This window comes from Pteronotus mesoamericanus, unplaced genomic scaffold, assembly GCF_021234165.1.
Source record: "Pteronotus mesoamericanus isolate MK-2021 breed Mesoamerican mustached bat unplaced genomic scaffold, CSHL_Meso_final scaffold_167, whole genome shotgun sequence".
NCBI classification, from domain to species: Eukaryota; Metazoa; Chordata; class Mammalia; order Chiroptera; family Mormoopidae; genus Pteronotus; species Pteronotus mesoamericanus.
In genome coordinates, this window is record NW_026555308.1 from 12,669,476 (window position 1) to 12,688,728 (window position 19,253).

Sequence of the window (19,253 nt, forward strand, 5' to 3'; positions counted from 1 at the left end):
GCTGCCAGCGGGATGCTGGCGCTGGCTGCCCTTCTCCCACTGTGCTGCATGCTGCTTGGCCTTTCACGGGATCCCTTTCGGGGCTCTGATAGGCAAATGAAGGCCCCTTGCTGGTTCTGTAAACAGGATTAGTGTCCAGAAGCCCAGCGGGTCCCCTGGCATAATTGCTGCCTTTCAGCTTCCTTCTCTTAGCTTTCCTTTGCTTAGCAGCCCTCTTTGCGGGGGATCTGGCATCTGGGTTGGTTTTGGTTGTGGCTTAATAAATGGCCTGTTGCCTCACCCTGCATCACTCTTCAGGGGCCCAGCCCTTGGCTGAGCCCTGCAGCTCTCCTTCCCTGCTCTGCGTAAGAGTTTGCTGGGGCTCTGGAGCCAGCCCCTCAGGTCTGAATGCCGGCTCCACCAGATCCTGCCCCGTACCTTCCAGCAAGCCTTCTTACCTCTGTTTGCCTCTGTGTCCCTCTCTAAAATGTGAATAAGATAGTGCCTACCTCCTAGGGTAGCTCTGATGATGGAATGGAACGATACACATTACACTGGAACATAGTTCTGACATACAGGCAGTGCATGGGAAGAGCTGCCATCTTATTATTGCTGTTATTGCTGTTATTAGCCTGAGTCTTAGCTCCATGGGTTTGCACTCTGCAAAGTGGCTCGTGTAGTTGGGCCAGCAGTCTGCTCTGTATCCTGCCCACCCCAGGCCTTGTTAGGCAGCTCTGGGCAAGCTAAGCATTTAACCCTGCAATCCAAGTGCATTCCGTTACTAAGTTTGCACACAAGAGAGACCAGGGTGGAAGAGATTAGCTAATTTTCTGAAGGCCAAAAGGCAGCTAGTAGTGACGACTGGATTCAGGCCCAGGCACTCCAGCACCAGGGTTCTCACTCTTGGTTGTCTGTATTCATTTTATTTATTCCTTTCCTCCTTCCACTTCCTTCTTTTTCTTCTTTTTTTAATCCTCACCCAAGGACATGCTTATTGATTTTAGAGAGAGAGGGAGAGAAACATTGATCAGTTGCTTTTAGCATGTGCACTGACCAGGGACCGAACCCATAACTGAGGCATGTGTCCTGACCTTTTCGTGTATAGGGTGATGCTCCAACCAACTGAGCCATGCTGGCTAGGGCACTTAATTTTTGAAAAGATGATACCCACACATGTCTCTGCATGGCTTGCTTCTCCTGACCCTTTTAGCCTCTGCTAAAATGTCACCTTTCCAGGCTGTTACCCCTGATACTTGCTGTTCCAACACCCTTCCCTTTTTCACCTTAGCAAGTATTTGCCCTTGTAGTTTTGTTTTGATTTGAGACCTTTTATCTTTAGTGGACTGTGAACCTTTCAAGGGCAGAGTCTGTGTCTGATTTATCTCTATATCCCCATGATTAGCCCAGACCTTAGTACATGGTAGGTGCTCAATAAATACTCATCGTATGAATGAATGAATGAAACCCTGTGCTTATGTTCATTAATCATTGTCTTGGCCTGGAACTCAAACTGGAAACCCTCCTGATTATTCTATAATCAGTGGGTCCTAGAATTAGTCTCACTTCACAGAGGAAGAAATCGAGGCATAGTAAAGCCATTGTGTTAGGGTTGCGGGGGCAGAGGCAGTTTATTCTGCAGGGCACATTTGGCCATGTCTGGAGACATTTTTGATTGTCAGAACTTGCTGTGTATGCCACCTGCAGGTTATGTGCCCTCAGTTTCTATATCTGTAAAAAGGGTTTAATTATACTAGCTGCCTCTCTGAGTTGTTTGGAAGGATTAAATTTGATGTGTGGTTCTGGCACCTGATGGGTAGAGGTCAAGGATGCCCTCAACATGCTACAAGGCATGGGCAGCCCCTGAAGACAAAAAGTTTCCTAGCTCCATATCCAGATCTTGCTTGTAGTGTCTTTAAGCATCACTTGTATCGCTCACATTGGGTAGATGGGTAGGAGGAGCTGTAGACTATTTCTGTGTCTGAGTGTGAAAATTGCTTCTTCATTTTGCACAGATGAGCTTGGAGTTCCTTAGGCTGAAGACATGTACTGCCCCAGAGAATGTTGCCTTCCAGGCTGCCTCAGCCTGAACAGTGAGGTCATTACTTTGCAAAGCCCTTAGAGTTCCAAGTGTCTGAGAGATGGTGGAACTCAGGAGTTAAGAGCTCAGTGTCAGACTCTCTGTGGGTTCAAATCCCGGCTCTGCCTCTTCCTGGCTCTGTGAGCCTGAGCAAGTTCATAACCCCTCTGGGCCTCACAGTCCTTCCCCTGAAAAGGGGGAGTTTTAATAGTCTTGACTGGGTACGGATGTTGTGAAGTTTAAATGGACTCATGCTTGGAAAACATCACTGTGTCTGGCCTAGCAAATACTACTGCTAATAGATGCCCAATAAATGTGTGTTTTCTCTTTGTTCCCAGCTCAGCATTACGAAATTTCTATTCTTAAATTCCTGCTGCTGCTATTTATTTATTTAAAGTGTGAACTTGTTTTGCTATTGTTACTGTTATTTTAGGGGGAATACATGCAGAGTAAAAAATTCAAACAGTGCAAAAGATAATAAAACAAAAACTAATAGTTGCTTCCTCTTACCAGCTTCAGCCCTGCCCCCTGGAGATAATCACTTTTAGCATTTGTTTTTCTTGTCTCCTTCTAAGAAAATTTCCCTACCTAGACCAGCATCTGTATACCCTTTAATGCTAATTTTAAACGGGACCCGTAGTACATGTTATGTGATAAACAAAAAATGGAACCAATGCATTTTCTGTGTATATAGAGGCATCTCCACTTGGATTCCATTTCCTGGCTGTATATGTTGCTTACAGGTTAACGAGGGGGCCTCATTTTTTGTATTTGTAAACTGGGTTTAATTATAGCGCCAGCCTCCCAGAGTTGTTCATGAGGATTGATTGTGAGAAAAAGCACTGAGCTCAGCCCCAGCACGTGCCACTAAGAACCTTAATTCACCCTCATGCTTTTTCTTTCCGTCAATGGAGGAAGGTGGCACATACTGCTTCATTGCCTTCAGGTCTTTGCTCAGATGTCATCTTGGCCAGGAGGCCTTTTCCGTCCACCTGATATAAAAATAACCCCCACCTCCCACCACCATTCTCTGCCTCCTTTATTCATTTCCAGAGCACTTGTGCCTTGAGACATACATATAATTCTTTATCTGCTGGGTATCTGCCTTACGATGGACTGAAACTCTGCAAGAGTGGAAACTTTATTTACCTTCAAATAGCATTGGCACATAGTTGTGTCTTGATACATAATTGTCCTCTGAGGACCAGAAACCCGACTGTGGCAAGTTATTGAGATGATTAAGTTGGAAAATGGATGTTCAGACCTGAGTGGACCACCGGGTGAATAGTAGGTCCTCGTTTCTAAATAGTGTTAGAGCAACTCTGGCTCCCAGACATTGGCGACACCGATCAGCAGGTGATGTCCATAATGACGTCCCCTGACCATTGTCCTGACCGGTCCCCCGCTCTGCAGCCTCCTCTCCCACACTGGCTGAGTCCTGGGCAGGGCCCTTCCCCTTGTCTCCGTGCAGGCCCCAGGCCCATGTCCGTCTGGAAGCTGTCTTAGCCGGGCCGGGGCAGCAGCGGGGGAGGGAGCACCACAGCGGCCTTGGCTGAAGCATGACTGGGTTGAGAGGGCTGGTTAGCATCAGGGTCAGCTGACATGAGGCCACGTCTTGGGCCTGCCCAGGGCCACTTCTTGCCTACACCTGGCAGGATTCTGGTGGCTTCTGAACCTGATCCCGCTGAGAGGAGCGACGGTGCCCCTGGGATGTCATAGAATGTTTCGGGTGGACCAGTGTCAAACTGAGGGGGTGTGGTGTCTAAGACCTAATCCCTGGAATCTATGAATATGTTAGGTTACATGGCAGAGGGATGAGGGCTGCAGATGGAATTGAGTTTGCTCACTGGCTGGCCTTGAGATAGGAGGTTATCCTGGGTTATCTGGGTGGGCCCAGGTCATCACGAGGGTTCTTGTCAGGGGACGAGGGAGGCAGGAGCGAGAGAACTAGAGAGATGGCAGCATGAGAAGGATTGGATGATGCTGTTGGCTTTGAAGTTGGAAGAAGGGGCCACAAGCCCAGCGATGTGTAGTGGCCTCTAGAAGCTGGAAAAGGCAAAGAAATGGAGGCCTCTTAGAGTCTTCAGAAGGAACACAGCCCTGCTCACACCTTGATTTTGATCCAGTGAGACCCATTGCAGATTTCTGACCTCTGGAATGGTATGATAAAAAATTGTGTTGTTTTAAGACACTGAGTTTATGGTAATTTGTAACAAATGTAGTAAGTGGTGTTGAACTTGGTGGTGGGTGGAGGACTCAAATCTTCCTCTTGGTCCAAATTTCTCATGGGCAGCATGTGCTCCAGGGGGCCCTGTTAAAATTCACATGTTACCCATCGCTAGGAGCCAGCGTGGGGGTTAGGGTGACCCAGTAATCAGGCTTCCGAGATTGGAGCCCCAACCTCATCACTTACAAGCTGGATGATCTTAGGCAAGTTACTGACTTCTCTGTGTCTTAGTTTCCTCCTCTACCAAATGGTGATAAAAATAACCTGCCTTTTGGTGATCATGACGATGGCTTAGTTAAAGCTAGATGGTATTATAATCAATAATAACATAAATTATCATATTAAGATTATAATGCTATAAACTCCATTTTTATTACTGATACGGAATTAAGGCTACTGTTGATAGCTCTTTATTGAGTGTTAATATATGATACTGAGCCCTTTGTGTATATAATTTTACTTATCCTTTCGAATAGCTTTAAGAGATAGGTATTCTTAGCCTTAGTCATAGAAGAGGCTCAGAGAGATTGAGTAACATGTCTAAGGTCACACAGTGAATGAAAAGAGGAGAATGCTGGACCTGTAAGGAAAGGGACAAGGGGACAGACACAATGGGTCAGAACTTGTACTGCTAGGATGCTTTGTATTGTGAAAGCAAATTAATTTTCAACTTTTATAAACAATAAAGCAAATCTATTGGGGAAATCTAATGGGAGGGTGGGCTGCAGGTGCCACTCGATTCAGCAGCCCATGGTGACATTAAGCACCAGTTTCTTTAGTCTCCATCTTTTATGATGTCAGCTTCATTCTCACATTTGCCATGGTGGCACCTACCTTCCTTTCTCCTCCCAGCCATGGGCGCTTCCCTTGTAAACGGCTGAGACACTTGCGAACCCCATACCCTCACCCTGCATCTTTGGGCACAAGAGAGGATGTGTCCTTGCTGTGATTGGCTTGACGGGGTCGAATGCCCGTTCTTGAATTAAGCACTAGCATGTTGGTAAAGGACTCTGCTGATTGGCTGATGCTAATGAGGGTTCACCCCTGGAGCTTTGCCCTTAGTGTGCAGCTGAGAGTGGAGGGTGAGAGGCTATTGCCAGAGAAGGGAAAGTGTGCATGGGGATTGGGATGGGCGCCATAGACACACTGCAGCATGGCCTTTGGGAAGATGCCTTATTTCCTAGCGCCTCAGTTTCCTTATCTGTGAAATGGGGATAACAGCATTGCCTCCTTTTGGGAGAACTGAATAGAGTCCTATCTGTGGGAGGCTTAGATCAGTGCCCAGAACATGTTGGTTGTCATTATTCCACCCAGAGAGAGAAGGATATGGAAGGACACGACACACAAAAAATTTCATGTACTCCCAAAACTCATGGGCCAAGCAGATTTGGATTTGTTCCCCAGATCCTGAATGTCAGGGCTGAGGGCAGGGGAACCTAGGAGATGACTAAGCTGAGGAGGGGTGCTGTGATGAGAAGCCTGGGTCAGGGGAATCTGGGGGTGCACTTTTTCTGTTGAGATGCCCCTGCGTCACGTTCCCTGCAGTGCAGTGCCTGGGCCAGTGCTAGTGACTGTTTCCTGGACTCACATTTCCTGGGGCTGAATTTCATTTCTTGGAAGCTGGGCTGGGGTGCAGAACCAGAAGGTGCAGGTTCGATCAGCTTGATTTCTGAAGCTCCCCAGAGTAGGAGGCAGAGCTCCTGGAAGGGAAGCCGCGGGTAGCTGTTCTCCCTGGGGTCGGGCATAGTGAGTGGACGGCCGACACCGTGAATCCTCCTTCCTTACCGGTGTCTGGCCTGTGCTATTTCCCCCAGAAACTCCAAATGGAGGGGACCACACTGCTTGTCTCTGGGAGTTTAGACGGTGGAGACATCAAGGTCCCAGACAGCGAGGGACAGGCTGGAGGCCCCTAGCATTCTTTTTGTCACTCCTGTGCCAGTTGTGGTCGCGGCTACCGTTGGCTGTGGTAGGAGCAGCGACCAAGGCTGGGTGGGGGCTGGGAGCGGGATGGCCTACACGGGCTGCACTCTGCAGCAGTGAAGTTCATGTTCACAATTGTTATTTTCCCTTTCCTTCTTCTCTCCTCCCTCTATCTCTGCCCTCTTGGTCAGGGTCAGCCATCCGGCTTTGAGCGGGAAGCTGCCCCCTGAAGAGTAAGTGCCTTCCTTTGCTAAGCATTCTCTGACCTCTCCATCCGGAGTCCCATGTCCTTAGATGCTTCCTGATTTCCTCTTGCTCACTCCTTAACTTGAGCTTTTCTTTGTCCTTTAAGCTTCCTGACTCTGGGCAGTGCTGGTGGTAGCAGTGGCAGTTATTGTTATTAGCGTTTGCTATGCATAATTAAGTGACCCGTTCAGGTTCACAGGAGGACAGGAGTCAGTGCTAGGTTGTACTCAAGTGAATTGTGTATGGGGTTTTCTTTCTTTCTTTTTTTAATTAAGTAGGAAGTAGTGCCAGGGAGGGAAGGCATGGCTTGGCCCACTTGTTTACTTAATACTTCTGGGGACCTGCTGGGTAGGAGGATGGTAGTGAAAGATAAATAGAGCAGGGTCCTGGCACTGATGTCCTTGCACGGTTCTTACAGGACAGAGGTGTTGACAGACATGTAAGAAAACCAGTGTAGAGGGGAGAGGGAGCGAGGGGGGTCTGATAGTTTGGGGCATGAGGAGGAAGGCTTCTTAAAGGAGGTACCTGAGTTGGGTTTTGAAGGATGAATAGGAGTTTGTTATGATGGAAAGACCTATAGGGAGAGCATCTGGCAAGAGGTATGCTAAAGAACCATTCATTTGACTAGCACCTAGGGAGTGCTTTGGGGGCAGGGACCATGGCCTTCCTGAGTCACCAGTGCCTTGAACAATGCCTGGTACACGCTTGGCAAATGCTTATTTGAGTGAGTGCCTCAGGCAATCCGCTGGGGAGCAGGACAGGAGAGATTGCAGGAGAAACAGATGGAGCTTGAATATGGAAGTACTTATGAACCGTAGCAAGGATGGGCTCTCAGAGGTAATAAGGAGCTATTAGAAGTTGTTACCCGGAGGAAACGTGGCCATCAGATCTGTCCCATATATTTACACATTTATTTAAGTCTGTAAATTTTCCGCTGAGCAGGAACTGCTTTTAAACACATACGGAAAGATCTTCTGTTTCACTCATCATAAGGAGAAAAGGAAGTTAAGCTATAGTGAGACATTCTCTGCTATCAGATTGGCAGAGATCAAAAGCTTTTAATACACCGTGGTTAGGGATGTAGTTGCCTTTGTACCTTATTAGTTGGAGTATAAATTGATGATCCATTTGGGGGGCAGTATCTGTCTAAATTATAAATGTGTGCATCCTCAGAGCAGCAGGTTCACTTCTAAAAAGGGATCTTACAAATAATGCTTGTTTATGTGTAATGTGTGGCACTTACCAGTTATTTATTCCCTGCTGCATTGTTTGTAAGAGCAACCCAGGGCCCAGTTGGCAGAACCTGATGCAGTGGAGTACAAAGCACCAGCACAGAGGAGGAAACTGTTCATGGGCAGTGCTGGGCGATCTTTAAGACCTATTATTAAGAGGGAAAAAAAACCAAGATACAGAACAGTACATGGAGTATGCTTCCTTCCATTTGATAACAGAAAATGTATATTTATTTTTGTGGTATGCATAAGGTATTTTCTGGAAGGATACACAAGAAACCAATAATATTTGCTTCTCAAGAGAGTAACTGAGGGATTATTAGAGATGAGGATGGGAAGATGGCTTGTCATTTCTGTCCTTTGTTCAAAAGAAATAAAATTAAGCTATCAAAAATAAAGCAGGTCTGTTACTGGTGGTAAAGATCAGTTTTTAATATTAAGTAAAAAAATTAAGGAAAAGAACAGGTATGCATTATGATACATTTTGGGGAAACAAAATAGGTACACTGTGTTTGGAAGATAATCTAGAAGAATACACAAGATGTTAGCAATGGCAGTTTTGCCTGTGGGTGGGATTGGGGGGCTGTGAGTTCAGGGAAGAAAACTTATTTTTCACATTATAACACTTTGTGTAGTTTGAAAAAGTTTAGCACATAAATGTATTACCTATTAAAAGTAAATACAAAGGGAGAGACATGGATGGGTGCATGGGCGAATGGATGGATGAATGGATGGGAAGATAGGTGGATGCATGAGTAGAGGGATTGGGTGGGTGGGTAGATAGGTAGATGGATGGATGAGGTGATGCATGGGTGGGTGGGGGGGATGGATGGATGGACTAGTGGATGATGGATGGATAGGTGGATGGATGGATGGGTTTATGAATGGGTGGGTAGATATATCTATAAATCCATGTCTGGATATAGGATAAGTAAAATAACTTTGGCTATAGTTGGGAAGACTTAATGGGGCCAAGAGGGGCTGGGAACAGGTAATGGTTAGGAAGCTAATTGCAGTAGTTCCAGGCAAGGAATAATTGGGGCAGGGATCAGGCTACTGAAATACCTCACCCATGAGCTGAGCTGCAGTTATACATAACTGCGCGTATTAAGCCCCAGTATTGTTTTCGTATTAGAAGGGCAAATTCCTTTGGAAGGAGCTTTTTCTGGAAACTCCTCAGAAACTGTTCTGTCTATAATAACCAACAGTTGGATCCCCTTTTTCGCCCTCACCTTAAGAATTACAAGTGGTGTGAAAACAGTTAAAATAATCAATCTTTGATTTAAATCACTCCTATGATCAAAATTCACATACCCAAAATACCCAACTTCATAGAAGGACGATCTTTGTCCTAAGGGTTTCTTTGTGTTTAAATGTCTCCTAGCTAAATACCTTTGTGTGTGTTAATCATTTTAAAGTTTACATTTCATTGATTACGTGTTCTTTGTTCTGGAAAAATAACCGTTTACATCAGAATTGTTTATCAACTATACCTCTGAAGAACCAGTTTAGGTACTTGTTTAATATCTATATCTCTTTTTTTAAAGTCAAATTCTTTAGTTTCTAATCATCTTTGCCATTTTTAAGTGAACATTTCAGTTGCATTAAGCATCCTTATGTTGTGCATAACTAGGTCTCTTTTTTGAAATGCTTAGAATATAATATTTTGATGATACTGTCAAAAGTTTTCTTTAAGTGAAATGATTTGCTTGTTCCCATCACTTTTTCTTTTACATTTGTTGATGTGGCTTTAAAACTTGTATGGAACTGTGAGATTCCAGATTTCTTGGAGTTCCCTTGTGGTCTCACTTTTATGGCTGTGGGAAGGCTTGGAATCGGATCCCTGGAGAGAGCATCATCCAGTGGAGGACAGAGAAGTCTAGGAGGGGGGTGGGCTGCGTGGGGACTCGGGCCCACTGGAACACATGGACCTTATCTGGAGACTGGCTACTCCCCAGCTTTTGTTGATGGCTGTGAAGCAGGAATATAGGACCAGTGCTGCCAGATTTTCTGAATTTTTTTTTTTAAAGAGAAGCCAGAAATCCAAATTTGTATGTGAAATTTCCTGATTTGAAATATTGGCAGCTAATCTAAACTTTTTTTAAAAAGCATGCTTCAAACAACAGTAACAATAAACTATCTGTGGGCCAAATTGGCCTGAGCGCCACCTGATTCAGACCTTTAAGTTTATCTGATGTAATCAAAGTAGAAATAGGATATTGAGACTCTAAGATAGGGTAATAACTTTTCCCAAAGTTGTGTAACTGGTCAGTGGTCAGATCAGAACTTGAACTAAATTCCCCATTACTGAAATCTTAACAGCAGGTTGAAGTTTATTCCTGGGCAGATGTACTTGGTCTATCTATCTAGCATGTCTCTTTAACAAAATGCAGGTGGTTCCTTAAAAAAATAAAAGTATTTAAAACAAATTTGTTGTCAAGGATGGATAGCTTAGTCGTTAAATGCAGGAACTCCAGAACCAAATTGCCTTAGTTTGAATTCCGCTTCAGATCTTTCCAGCTGTGTGATATTGGACAAATTATTGAACACCTCTGTGCCTCAGTTTTCCTATCTGAAAAAGGGATCAACTACTTATAGAACTAAAGGAAATAATACGTATAAAGTACTTAGAATAGGGCCTAGCACCTAGAACCACAACTATAGAACTACACATTGGACGTTATTCATGCTGTTGCTGCTGCCGCTAATGGCGACGATGAAGATGCTGTTGAGGGTGCTGATGGTGCCAATGAGAGTGACTGGGGCAGTAATGATGGCAGTGATGGTGGTGATGAAGATGATAATGGGGACGAAGAGGATTCGGAAGTCCCCAATTCACAAGACAGTAAAGAAGGAATGATTCGAATGACTAAAGAACTCTTCAGTTTACAGGCAAATACCCCTCAAGATTCCTTTAAATGGCCACCTCTATCTTTTGTACAGCAATGGAATTTGTTGCAGTTCCCAGGAACCTGTTCTATGCGATGAGGCATACCTTTTCTTCCTGATTCCTTGTTTTGCAGTCTTTCTGGTACTGAATTCTTCAGTTGGCATGTTCTGCCTGACAGGGCCTGAGGTGCAGGGGTCTTGTCTGTTTTGTTGAACCCCATGGCAACTAGTGTTGACCTCTACATGAGCCCCTGTCCCTCTTTGGCACGTCCCATTGACCCCATGCCTGTGTTTGTGTTTGCAGGAGTGGAATGTCACATGGTACACCAGCAATCCTGACTTCACCAAGTGCTTTCAGAACACTGTCCTCGTGTGGGTGCCTTGTTTTTACCTCTGGGCCTGCTTCCCCTTCTACTTCCTTTATCTCTCCCACCATGACCGGGGCTACATTCAAATGACACCTCTCAACAAAGCCAAAACTGTAAGTCATCACATGGAGGAGGGCCATTTCTGGGTGGGGAGTGATGGTTGGTGAAAACTGACATGTTTCTTCTATTTCATTGGCCCCGAATTCCTTTTTTCTAGAAGACAGAATAATGATGTGGTAGATAAGGCTGGAGGCCGTGGATTCAGACATGGGTTCACACATCGTCTCTGTCCCTTATTAGCTGTAGGAACTTGAGCACAGTTTTCTGTCATCACAATGGAGATAATAGGATCTATCTCAACAGGTTGTCAGGGGATAATCAGAAAGTCTTCCTATTGGACTAAGGATATCTTTTTACTTAAAAGAAGTTTTTGGATCCCGGTCAAGATGGCAGAGTATGTAAATGCAGGGCTGGTAACCTCCCAAGACCAATTCACAGTTACAGCTCCACTGTAGAACAACCATCATTCAGAACTGCCTGAAGTCTTGTTGAATGGAAGTCCTGTCACTAAGAATATACAGAAGAAGCCACGTAGAGACTGATAGGAAAGATGGAGACACAGAGTGGTCTGGTCCCACACTGTGTGGCAGTTGAAAATCAGGAGAAATATCTCGGCAGCAGAACTCCTCCCTGAGGAATGAGGGGCCCAGCCCCATACCAGACCCCCCCAGCCCAGGGATTCAGTGCCAGGAAGACAGGTCCCCATAACTTCTGCCTGTGAAAACCAGTGGAGATTTTGTGGCTGAGTAAGACAGATGGCTCCTGGAGTCCCAGGTATTCCTCTTAAAGGGCCCATGCACAAACTTACTTGGACTCACTCACTCTGATCTCCAGCACTAGGGCAGCAGCTTGAGAGACACGAAAGACACCCAGGGAGGAACTGAAGGGTCTGGCATCGGGGCAAGAGCTGGAGGGACTTTTTCCCAGACAGAAGTGCTGGCAGAGGCTGTTGTTCCTTTGATGAGCCCTCCTTGCCCAGAGCTGACAGATGGGCACCATATCTGAGACTCCATCAACCTGGCTCACACTGTTTGCCCCACCCTGGTGATTCCCCGATACCCTGCCCTATTCGGCATGCACGTCCACCCAAGCCGTTTCCAGTACCTTTGTTAAGACAAACGGCCTCCTCCTGGCTCATGCCGCAGACTCCTAAATTCTCTCAAAGATACACAAACCCCAAACAAGCAGCATCCAGTCACCACGTGCCCCATACCTCTTTCTAAGTGCCTGGTAGTAGTAGTAGCTGGACTCCTTTTGCAGCTTGTCCTTTCCCTGGCACCTCCAAGTCCAGCACAATTAGCAGCCATCTGCAGATCGCTTTGTAGCTCATGCTGGTGGCCATGTACAGGGTACAGGTGGTGGCCGACATGTGAGGCCTTCTTGGGAGGCCCAAGAGCCAGTGCATATGGCGGCCAACTTCAGTGCACCATTCAGCCACCTCCACAAGTTACACACTCAAGGGACAGGCTCAGCATGTGCCAGAGCCCTGCTGAAGCAAGTTCTGCTCTGTGGAGTCTGCCCCTGCACAGCAGCTCCTCTGTTCCTTGCAGCTGGTTGGCCTCGAGGTCAGTCCCTCCCATTGAGGTGCCAACAGCGATCAAGACTTAACTTCAATATGGGGGTGCACACAGCTCACAGAGAGGGGTGCGCCTGGAGTGCCTGGCTTGGATAACCAGGGAAGTGATGCCACTGGGCCCTGCAGGGTGCCTACTACGTAAGTCCACTCTACCAAAATTGGGAGACATAACAGATCTACCTAATATATAGAAACAAACACAGAGAGGCTGCCAAGATGGGGAGACAAAGAAACATGTTCTAACTGAAAGAAGAGGAGAAATCTTCGGAAAAAGAACTAAACAAAATGGAGACCAGCAATCTACCAGATGCAGAGTTCAAAGCAGTGGTTATAAGGATGCTGAAGGAACTTTGTGAGAACCTCAGCAGCATTCAAAAGGACATAGAACCCATAAAAAATAACCAGTCAGAAATGAAGAATACAATAACTGAAGTGAAGAATACCCTAGAAGGAATCAACAGCACATTATATGAAGCAAAGGATCAAATCAGTCATTTAGAAGACAAGGTATCGGAAAACACCCAATCAGAACAGCAAAAAGGAAAAATAATTTTACAAAATGTGGACAGTTTAAGGGGCCTCCGGGAGAACACGCTGTTCAGAATCCAGTCCAAAGTCATGTTGAAGGTAGAGAGAGTGATAGATTTGAAGAAATAATGATTTAAAACTCTTCCCCAACCTGATGAAGGAAAAGACAAGTCCAGGAAGTGCAGAGTCCCAAACAAGATGAACCCAAAGAGGCACACACCAAGACACACCAGGTTAAAGACAGACGATTTCAAAAGCAGCAAGAGAAAAGCAGTTGCCTATAAGGGAGCTCCCATAATACTGTCAGCTGATTTCTCAACAGAGATTTGGCAGGCCAGAAGGGATTGGCAAGAAATATTCAAAGTGATGAAAAGCAAAAACCTAAAACCAAGGTTACTCTACCCAGCAAATCTATCATTTAGAATTGAAGGACAGATAAAGAGTTTCATAGAGAAGAAAAAGCTAAAGGAGTTCATCACCATCAAAGCAGTATTACAAGAAATGTTAAAGGGTTTTGAAGGAGGAGTAGGAGGAAGAGAAATATGAATAATAAAATGGCATTAAATGCATATCTTTCAACAATAACTTTAAATGAAAATAAATTAAGTCCTTCAATCAAAAGACATATGGTCACTGAATGGGTAACAAAAAAAGACCCTTACCTATGCTGTCTAAAAGAGACTCACTTCACATCTAAAGACACCTACAGACTGAAAGTAAAGGGATGGAAAAAGATATTTCATGACAATGGGGAAAAAAAAAGCTGGGGTAGCTATTCTTGTACCATACAAAAGAGACTTTCAAACAGAGGCTATACCAAGAGACAAAGAAAGGCCCAGCAATTCCACTTCTGGATATTTATCCAAGAAACCCAAAACACTAAATCAAAAAGCCATATACATCCATGTGTTCGTTGCAGCATTATTTACACTAGCCAAGATATGGTAGCAATCTAAGTGTCCATCGACAGATGAATTGATAAAGAAGTGGTACCCATGTACACTGTAATATGACTCAGCCATAAAAAAAGAATAAAATCTTGCCATCTGCAATGACATGGAAGGATCTAGAGGATATTATACTAAGTGAAATAAGTCGGCTAGGGAAATAAAAATGCCATATAATTTCACTTATATGTGGAATCTAAAAAAAAATAAATGAAAGCAGAATAGAAACAGACTCATAGACACAGAGAACATTGGGACCTTTGCCAGATAGGTGAGGTATTGGGGGTTGGGTGAAAAAAGGTGAAGGGATTTAGAAGTACCGATTGGTGGTTTCAGAATACTCATGAGTATGTGAAGTACAGCATAGGGAATATAGTCAATAATATTGTCATAACTATATATATATGTATGTTGTCAGATGGTTACCAGATTTAGCAGGGTGACCACTTCATTAAGTGATATAAATGTCTAATCACTGAGATGTACACCTGAAACTAATGTAGTATTATACATCAGCTGTAATTGAAAATAAAAAATTATTTCAAAAAAGGTGAAGAGTAATAAGAGGTACAAACTTCCAGTTATAAAATAAATAAGTCATGGGATATAATGTATAGCACAAGGACTATAGTCAGTAATATTGTAATAATATTATAATAACAGTGACTGATCATCACTAGCAATGTCATAGTGATCACATTGTAAAGTATATAAATGTAGAATCACTATGTTGTATACCTGATACTAATGTAATATTGTGTGTCAACTATAATTTAAAGAAAATAAAATGAGAAGACAAAAAGAGAAGTTTTTATTTTGAAGTAATTTCAAACGACAGAATAGTTGCAGGAATGATACCAAGAACTCCCCTTAGCCCTGTATACCCATTATTCATAGTCACCAATTTTTAACATTTTGTCGTATTTGTTTTATCATTCGTTTTTGCTCTCTCCATATACACACACTATTTATTTTCACGGAATCATTTGAGAATAGGTAGCAGCCACCATGCCCCTTTACCCCTTAATTCGTCAGTGTTTCTTTTTTCCAAGCATGGTTATTCTCTTAATGTAACCACAGTACAATTATTAAATTCAGGAAATTTAACATGGACGCCTTTTTAAAAAAAAAAATCCACCCATAGTTCAGTTGCTCCAATTGTCCCAATACTTCCTTTGGAGTCGTTTTCTTCCCTGTTCAGAATCCAGTCCAAAGTCACGTACTGCAGTGAATCATGTTGCCTGTTTAGTTTTCTTTGATCTGAAAGATGTCCTTTCTCCGCATTTTATGGCATTGAGATAGTTAATGTGGGCCAGTTGTTTTAGAGTGAGCTCTCAACTCAGGCTTATATAATGTTTCCTCATGGTTGGATTCAGGTGACGCCTGTCTGGCTGGAAAACTACTAGAAGGATGTTACGTCCTCAGGCTGTTATATCTATGGTTGCACGGAACCAGCTCGTTGATGGGGTCAATTTTGATCATTTGGTCAAACTGGCATTTAGTTTTTCCAGTGTACAGTTACTATTTTTCCCCTTACAAGTATAAGGCCTCTGAGGGGAAGACATGTTAAGAACATCTATATATCATGCTCCTCATTCCACTTTTTCCTGTCAACTTAGTGTGTATCTCAGTAATTTTTTTGTTTTTGTTTTTTGTGTGTTTTTCTTTTTGCAAGACCCATACTTTACAAACACATTATTCTCACACATCTTAATTTGTTACACAAGGTTCTTAGTTCATTTTTCAGATTCTGACATGAGCTTGTTCAAAAGGTAGATTCAGAAACCATAGTTGATGTAGCAAATGAAAAACTTCATAATGTTGACATTGAAAAAAGACACTTGTAAAATGGGCTACTTATTAATTGTGCTTGAGCAAAGCATGTGGGGAATGAAGCCCACTTCTTACGGAGTTAGTTTCTGCTAAACACTGATGCTAGAGAAGACCCCTGACATCCGAGGATTTAAGAGTTTTCAAGTGTTCCCAATGTATGCTAAAAAGTGAAACATGACATAATTTTCAAGGCACGAATCTGAACCTCGAAAGTGGAAGGGCTAGTATGTAGGGTGAACTACCTAGGAGTCGGAAAGGCTCGCACCTGTAACTTAGTGTGGCTTTGCTGTTGCCTGAATAGCATCAGGTATGCAGTAAAACTCTCTAGAGATCATTTAAATTTTATAACTGTAGCTCTCAGTAATATGTTAAAGCTACATTTCCCAAGAGTTATTTCCATAAACCCTTGGTAAACCGGAAAACTTGAATGATTTTAGTGACGCTGTCCCTTTGCTTATATTGCCATTCAGACGAGTCTTGTTCATACTATAATTCAAGCCTGTCTCAAAATGCTGTTTCTCTAAACTAAGCTAGATCTGATGTCTTCCTTTTAGACCTCTGGGAGCGCTTTGTACTTTTCCCGGAGAAAACATCTGCCTTTAAAATGTAAATCGGATCTTGTCCTTGCCTTGTTCAAAAACCTTCTGGTAACTTCTCACCACAAAGGATAAAGTCCAGAAGTCCTTACAGTGTCCCAGCTTGATCTGGCTCCAGGCTCCTGTCCAGCCATGTCCTACTGTGCCCATCGCTCTTTCCACAGGAGCCATAAGCCCACTGAGCTGTCCCTACCCTGGTGCCTTTGCATTTGCTGTTCTCTCTGCCTGACTTGTTCTTTCCCTCAAATATTCACTTTTGGCTCTTTACTCAGATGTCACCTGATGAGAGAGGCCTTCCCTGACTACCCCATCTTACCTCTTTTATTTTTCTTCATATCATTTAGGCTCTGCTATTATAGTATGTATTTTTCAGTTTGTTTCTTACCAGTTTCCCGTCCACTAGAATTTCAGCTCCAGGAAAGCAGGCATTTTTGTCAATTTTTTTTACCGTTGGCTCCATGGCACCTTGAAAAGCATGTGACCTGTAGCAGGCCCTGAGGAAATTTTCACAGGATGAATATTGCTGAATGAATGGTTATTGTGCTGGGGTTGCTGATATAGATAAGTTCTAGACCGAGCTCTTTAGTTTTCAGGGGCTGGGGTGAACAGTGACCAAACAAATGAAGTCATGCCTGGGGCGTGGGAGTGGACGGTACATTGGTTACAGACCAGCATGAGATGGCTTGGGTGGCGGCTCCCCCTACTTAGCACTTTCCTGTGTTCCAGAGGGTATGTGCTGTGTTCAAGGACCACAGCTGATAGTGAAGGGGTTGGCTGGCCCCCCTGAGGCTGAGCTCTGAGCTGGGGGAAGTCCGGTGCTGTCTGTTGTAAGACGTGTATGTACTTCTCTTCCAGGCCTTGGGGTTTTTGCTGTGGATTGTCTGCTGGGCAGACCTCTTCTACTCTTTCTGGGAAAGAAGTTGGGTCAAGTTCCTGGCCCCGGTGTTTCTGGTCAGCCCAACCCTCTTGGGCATCACCATGGTAAGTAGGAGCTGGCTGCTGTTGAACACTTGTGGAGACCAAAAGCAGTGGCTGGTATTTAGAAATAAGATCTCTCAGTGAAAATCCGGAGACCTGGCTCCTCTGGAAAAACCCAAAGGTCTGGTAACATTGGACTTGCAGTCTTGTAGGGCAGTAGTCAGCTGGAGCTGAGGTGACTGTAGCCTTTCAATGGGGCCTGCGTGGCCAGTTTGTTGCAGTTCCCGCTGTGCCCTGTTGCCCTCCCTGCCCCTGAGGCTGAGTGCAGATGCCATCCTGATTGCATTGATGTACTCTTTTCTTGCACTGCCAGCTCAGTAATTTATAGTAATTGCCTGGGACCCAATGGCCTCTTGAGACTCTGGCCCAAGGAGTGGGATACAAAACTGAATGAGAAGCCTCCTTGCACCATGGGGGTCCCTCATTTAGTGGGAGATACAGACAGGGGAACTACTTTATTACAGCTGGCATGTTTTGGGTACTTACGTCTGATTTTCAGAACAATTGGTGAGATAGGTCCTGCTTTGTCTCCATTTTAAGGTGAGGACATTAAGGCACAGAGAGGTTATACACTCTGCTAAAGGTCACACAGCTAATACATGGGCAAGTGAGGGTTGGTCACTCAGAGGCCATACTCTTAGCCTTTGCACAGCGCAATGACATGCTCTGAATTAAGGGCCTGTCCTAAGAGGTACCATGTGCCTTGGGTCCTCTGAGAAGCCTGGTAGGTCCTTGGCAAGCACAGCCCTTGAGTCTTGTAGAATGAGTGGGGAGCACGTATGGGGCAGGATGTTTGGAGCAGGGAAAACAGTATGTCTAAGGGAGGGTTGGAGGGCAAAAGGGTACCTGGGGGAGAGTGCAAGCCTCACTTGAAGCAAGAAGGGGAGTGGGGATTACGGGGTAGGCAGTGGATGTGACAGAAGGTGGGTCAAGAATGGCAAGTTGGAACCAGATTGTGAAGCACGTGGATCTTTATAGCTCACGTTAGCAGTGTGTGCTCTGTGCCAGGTACTGTCCTAATCCCTCTGTATGTTTGCTCATTATCCCCATTTTGTAAATAAGCAAGATGAGGCACAGAGAAGTGGTGGAACTTGTCCACGTAAGCCCCAGAGCCAGCTTCACACGCAGGCTACCTGGCGCTAGTGTCCGGCCCACTGTGTTTGTGGGGCTCTTTGGTAATTGTTCTCTGTGTCCCCAGAGCCTGGCACCATCCCTGACATGCAGGAAGCACTCCATAAATGTATTGAGGGAATGGGGACATAAAGGGCTTGGTTTTGCTGGTCTGGAGGCCTTAGGCTCTACATCTTGGTGAGGAGGTATCAAGATGAATTAGTTTGGGCTGGAATAGCTCATATTCTTTTAACTTTCCCCGTTCCTAGTCTTCTGACTCTTCATTCATGGCTTTGTTTGGGATGCTGGAGATGCAGGTGTGATGGGCTGAGGGTCACTGGGCTTTATACACGCCCTGGGGCTCCGAGCTGGGCTGGCCTGTGAGGTCCTCAGTCGCTCTCCTTGGGGATCCATGACAGAATGGAGGGCCAGCCCTGCTGTTTCTGTTGTAGGAACATTCTCCCGACACCCCCAGGGACTGCAATATGCAGACGCTGGGAATATGAGATGTGAGCCAGTCAGCAAATATTTTTTATTCCTAATATATACCAGAAGTTGAAGATAAAACCGACACAGTTCCTATCCTCAGGAAGTGTACAGTCCAGCTGAGCAAACAGACATTCAACGAATGATTCCCAAAAAAGGCACAAAATATTTTCTTGTGTGCAAGTTGCTGTGAGAGTGAAG

The 19,253-nt window shown here is 44.6% G+C and overlaps 1 protein-coding gene across 1 annotated transcript in view; it reads left to right on the forward strand.

Moving 5' to 3' along the window:
- The window catches only part of ABCC1 (ATP binding cassette subfamily C member 1 (ABCC1 blood group)), a 133,929-nt gene that overhangs the window by 22,898 nt on the left and 91,778 nt on the right, over window positions 1–19,253 (forward strand). The window contains exons 2-3 of the mRNA XM_054589627.1: window positions 10,875–11,051; window positions 17,334–17,459. Coding sequence (XP_054445602.1) covers window positions 10,875–11,051; window positions 17,334–17,459 — 303 coding nt within the window. The remainder of the gene's footprint in view (window positions 1–10,874; window positions 11,052–17,333; window positions 17,460–19,253) is intronic.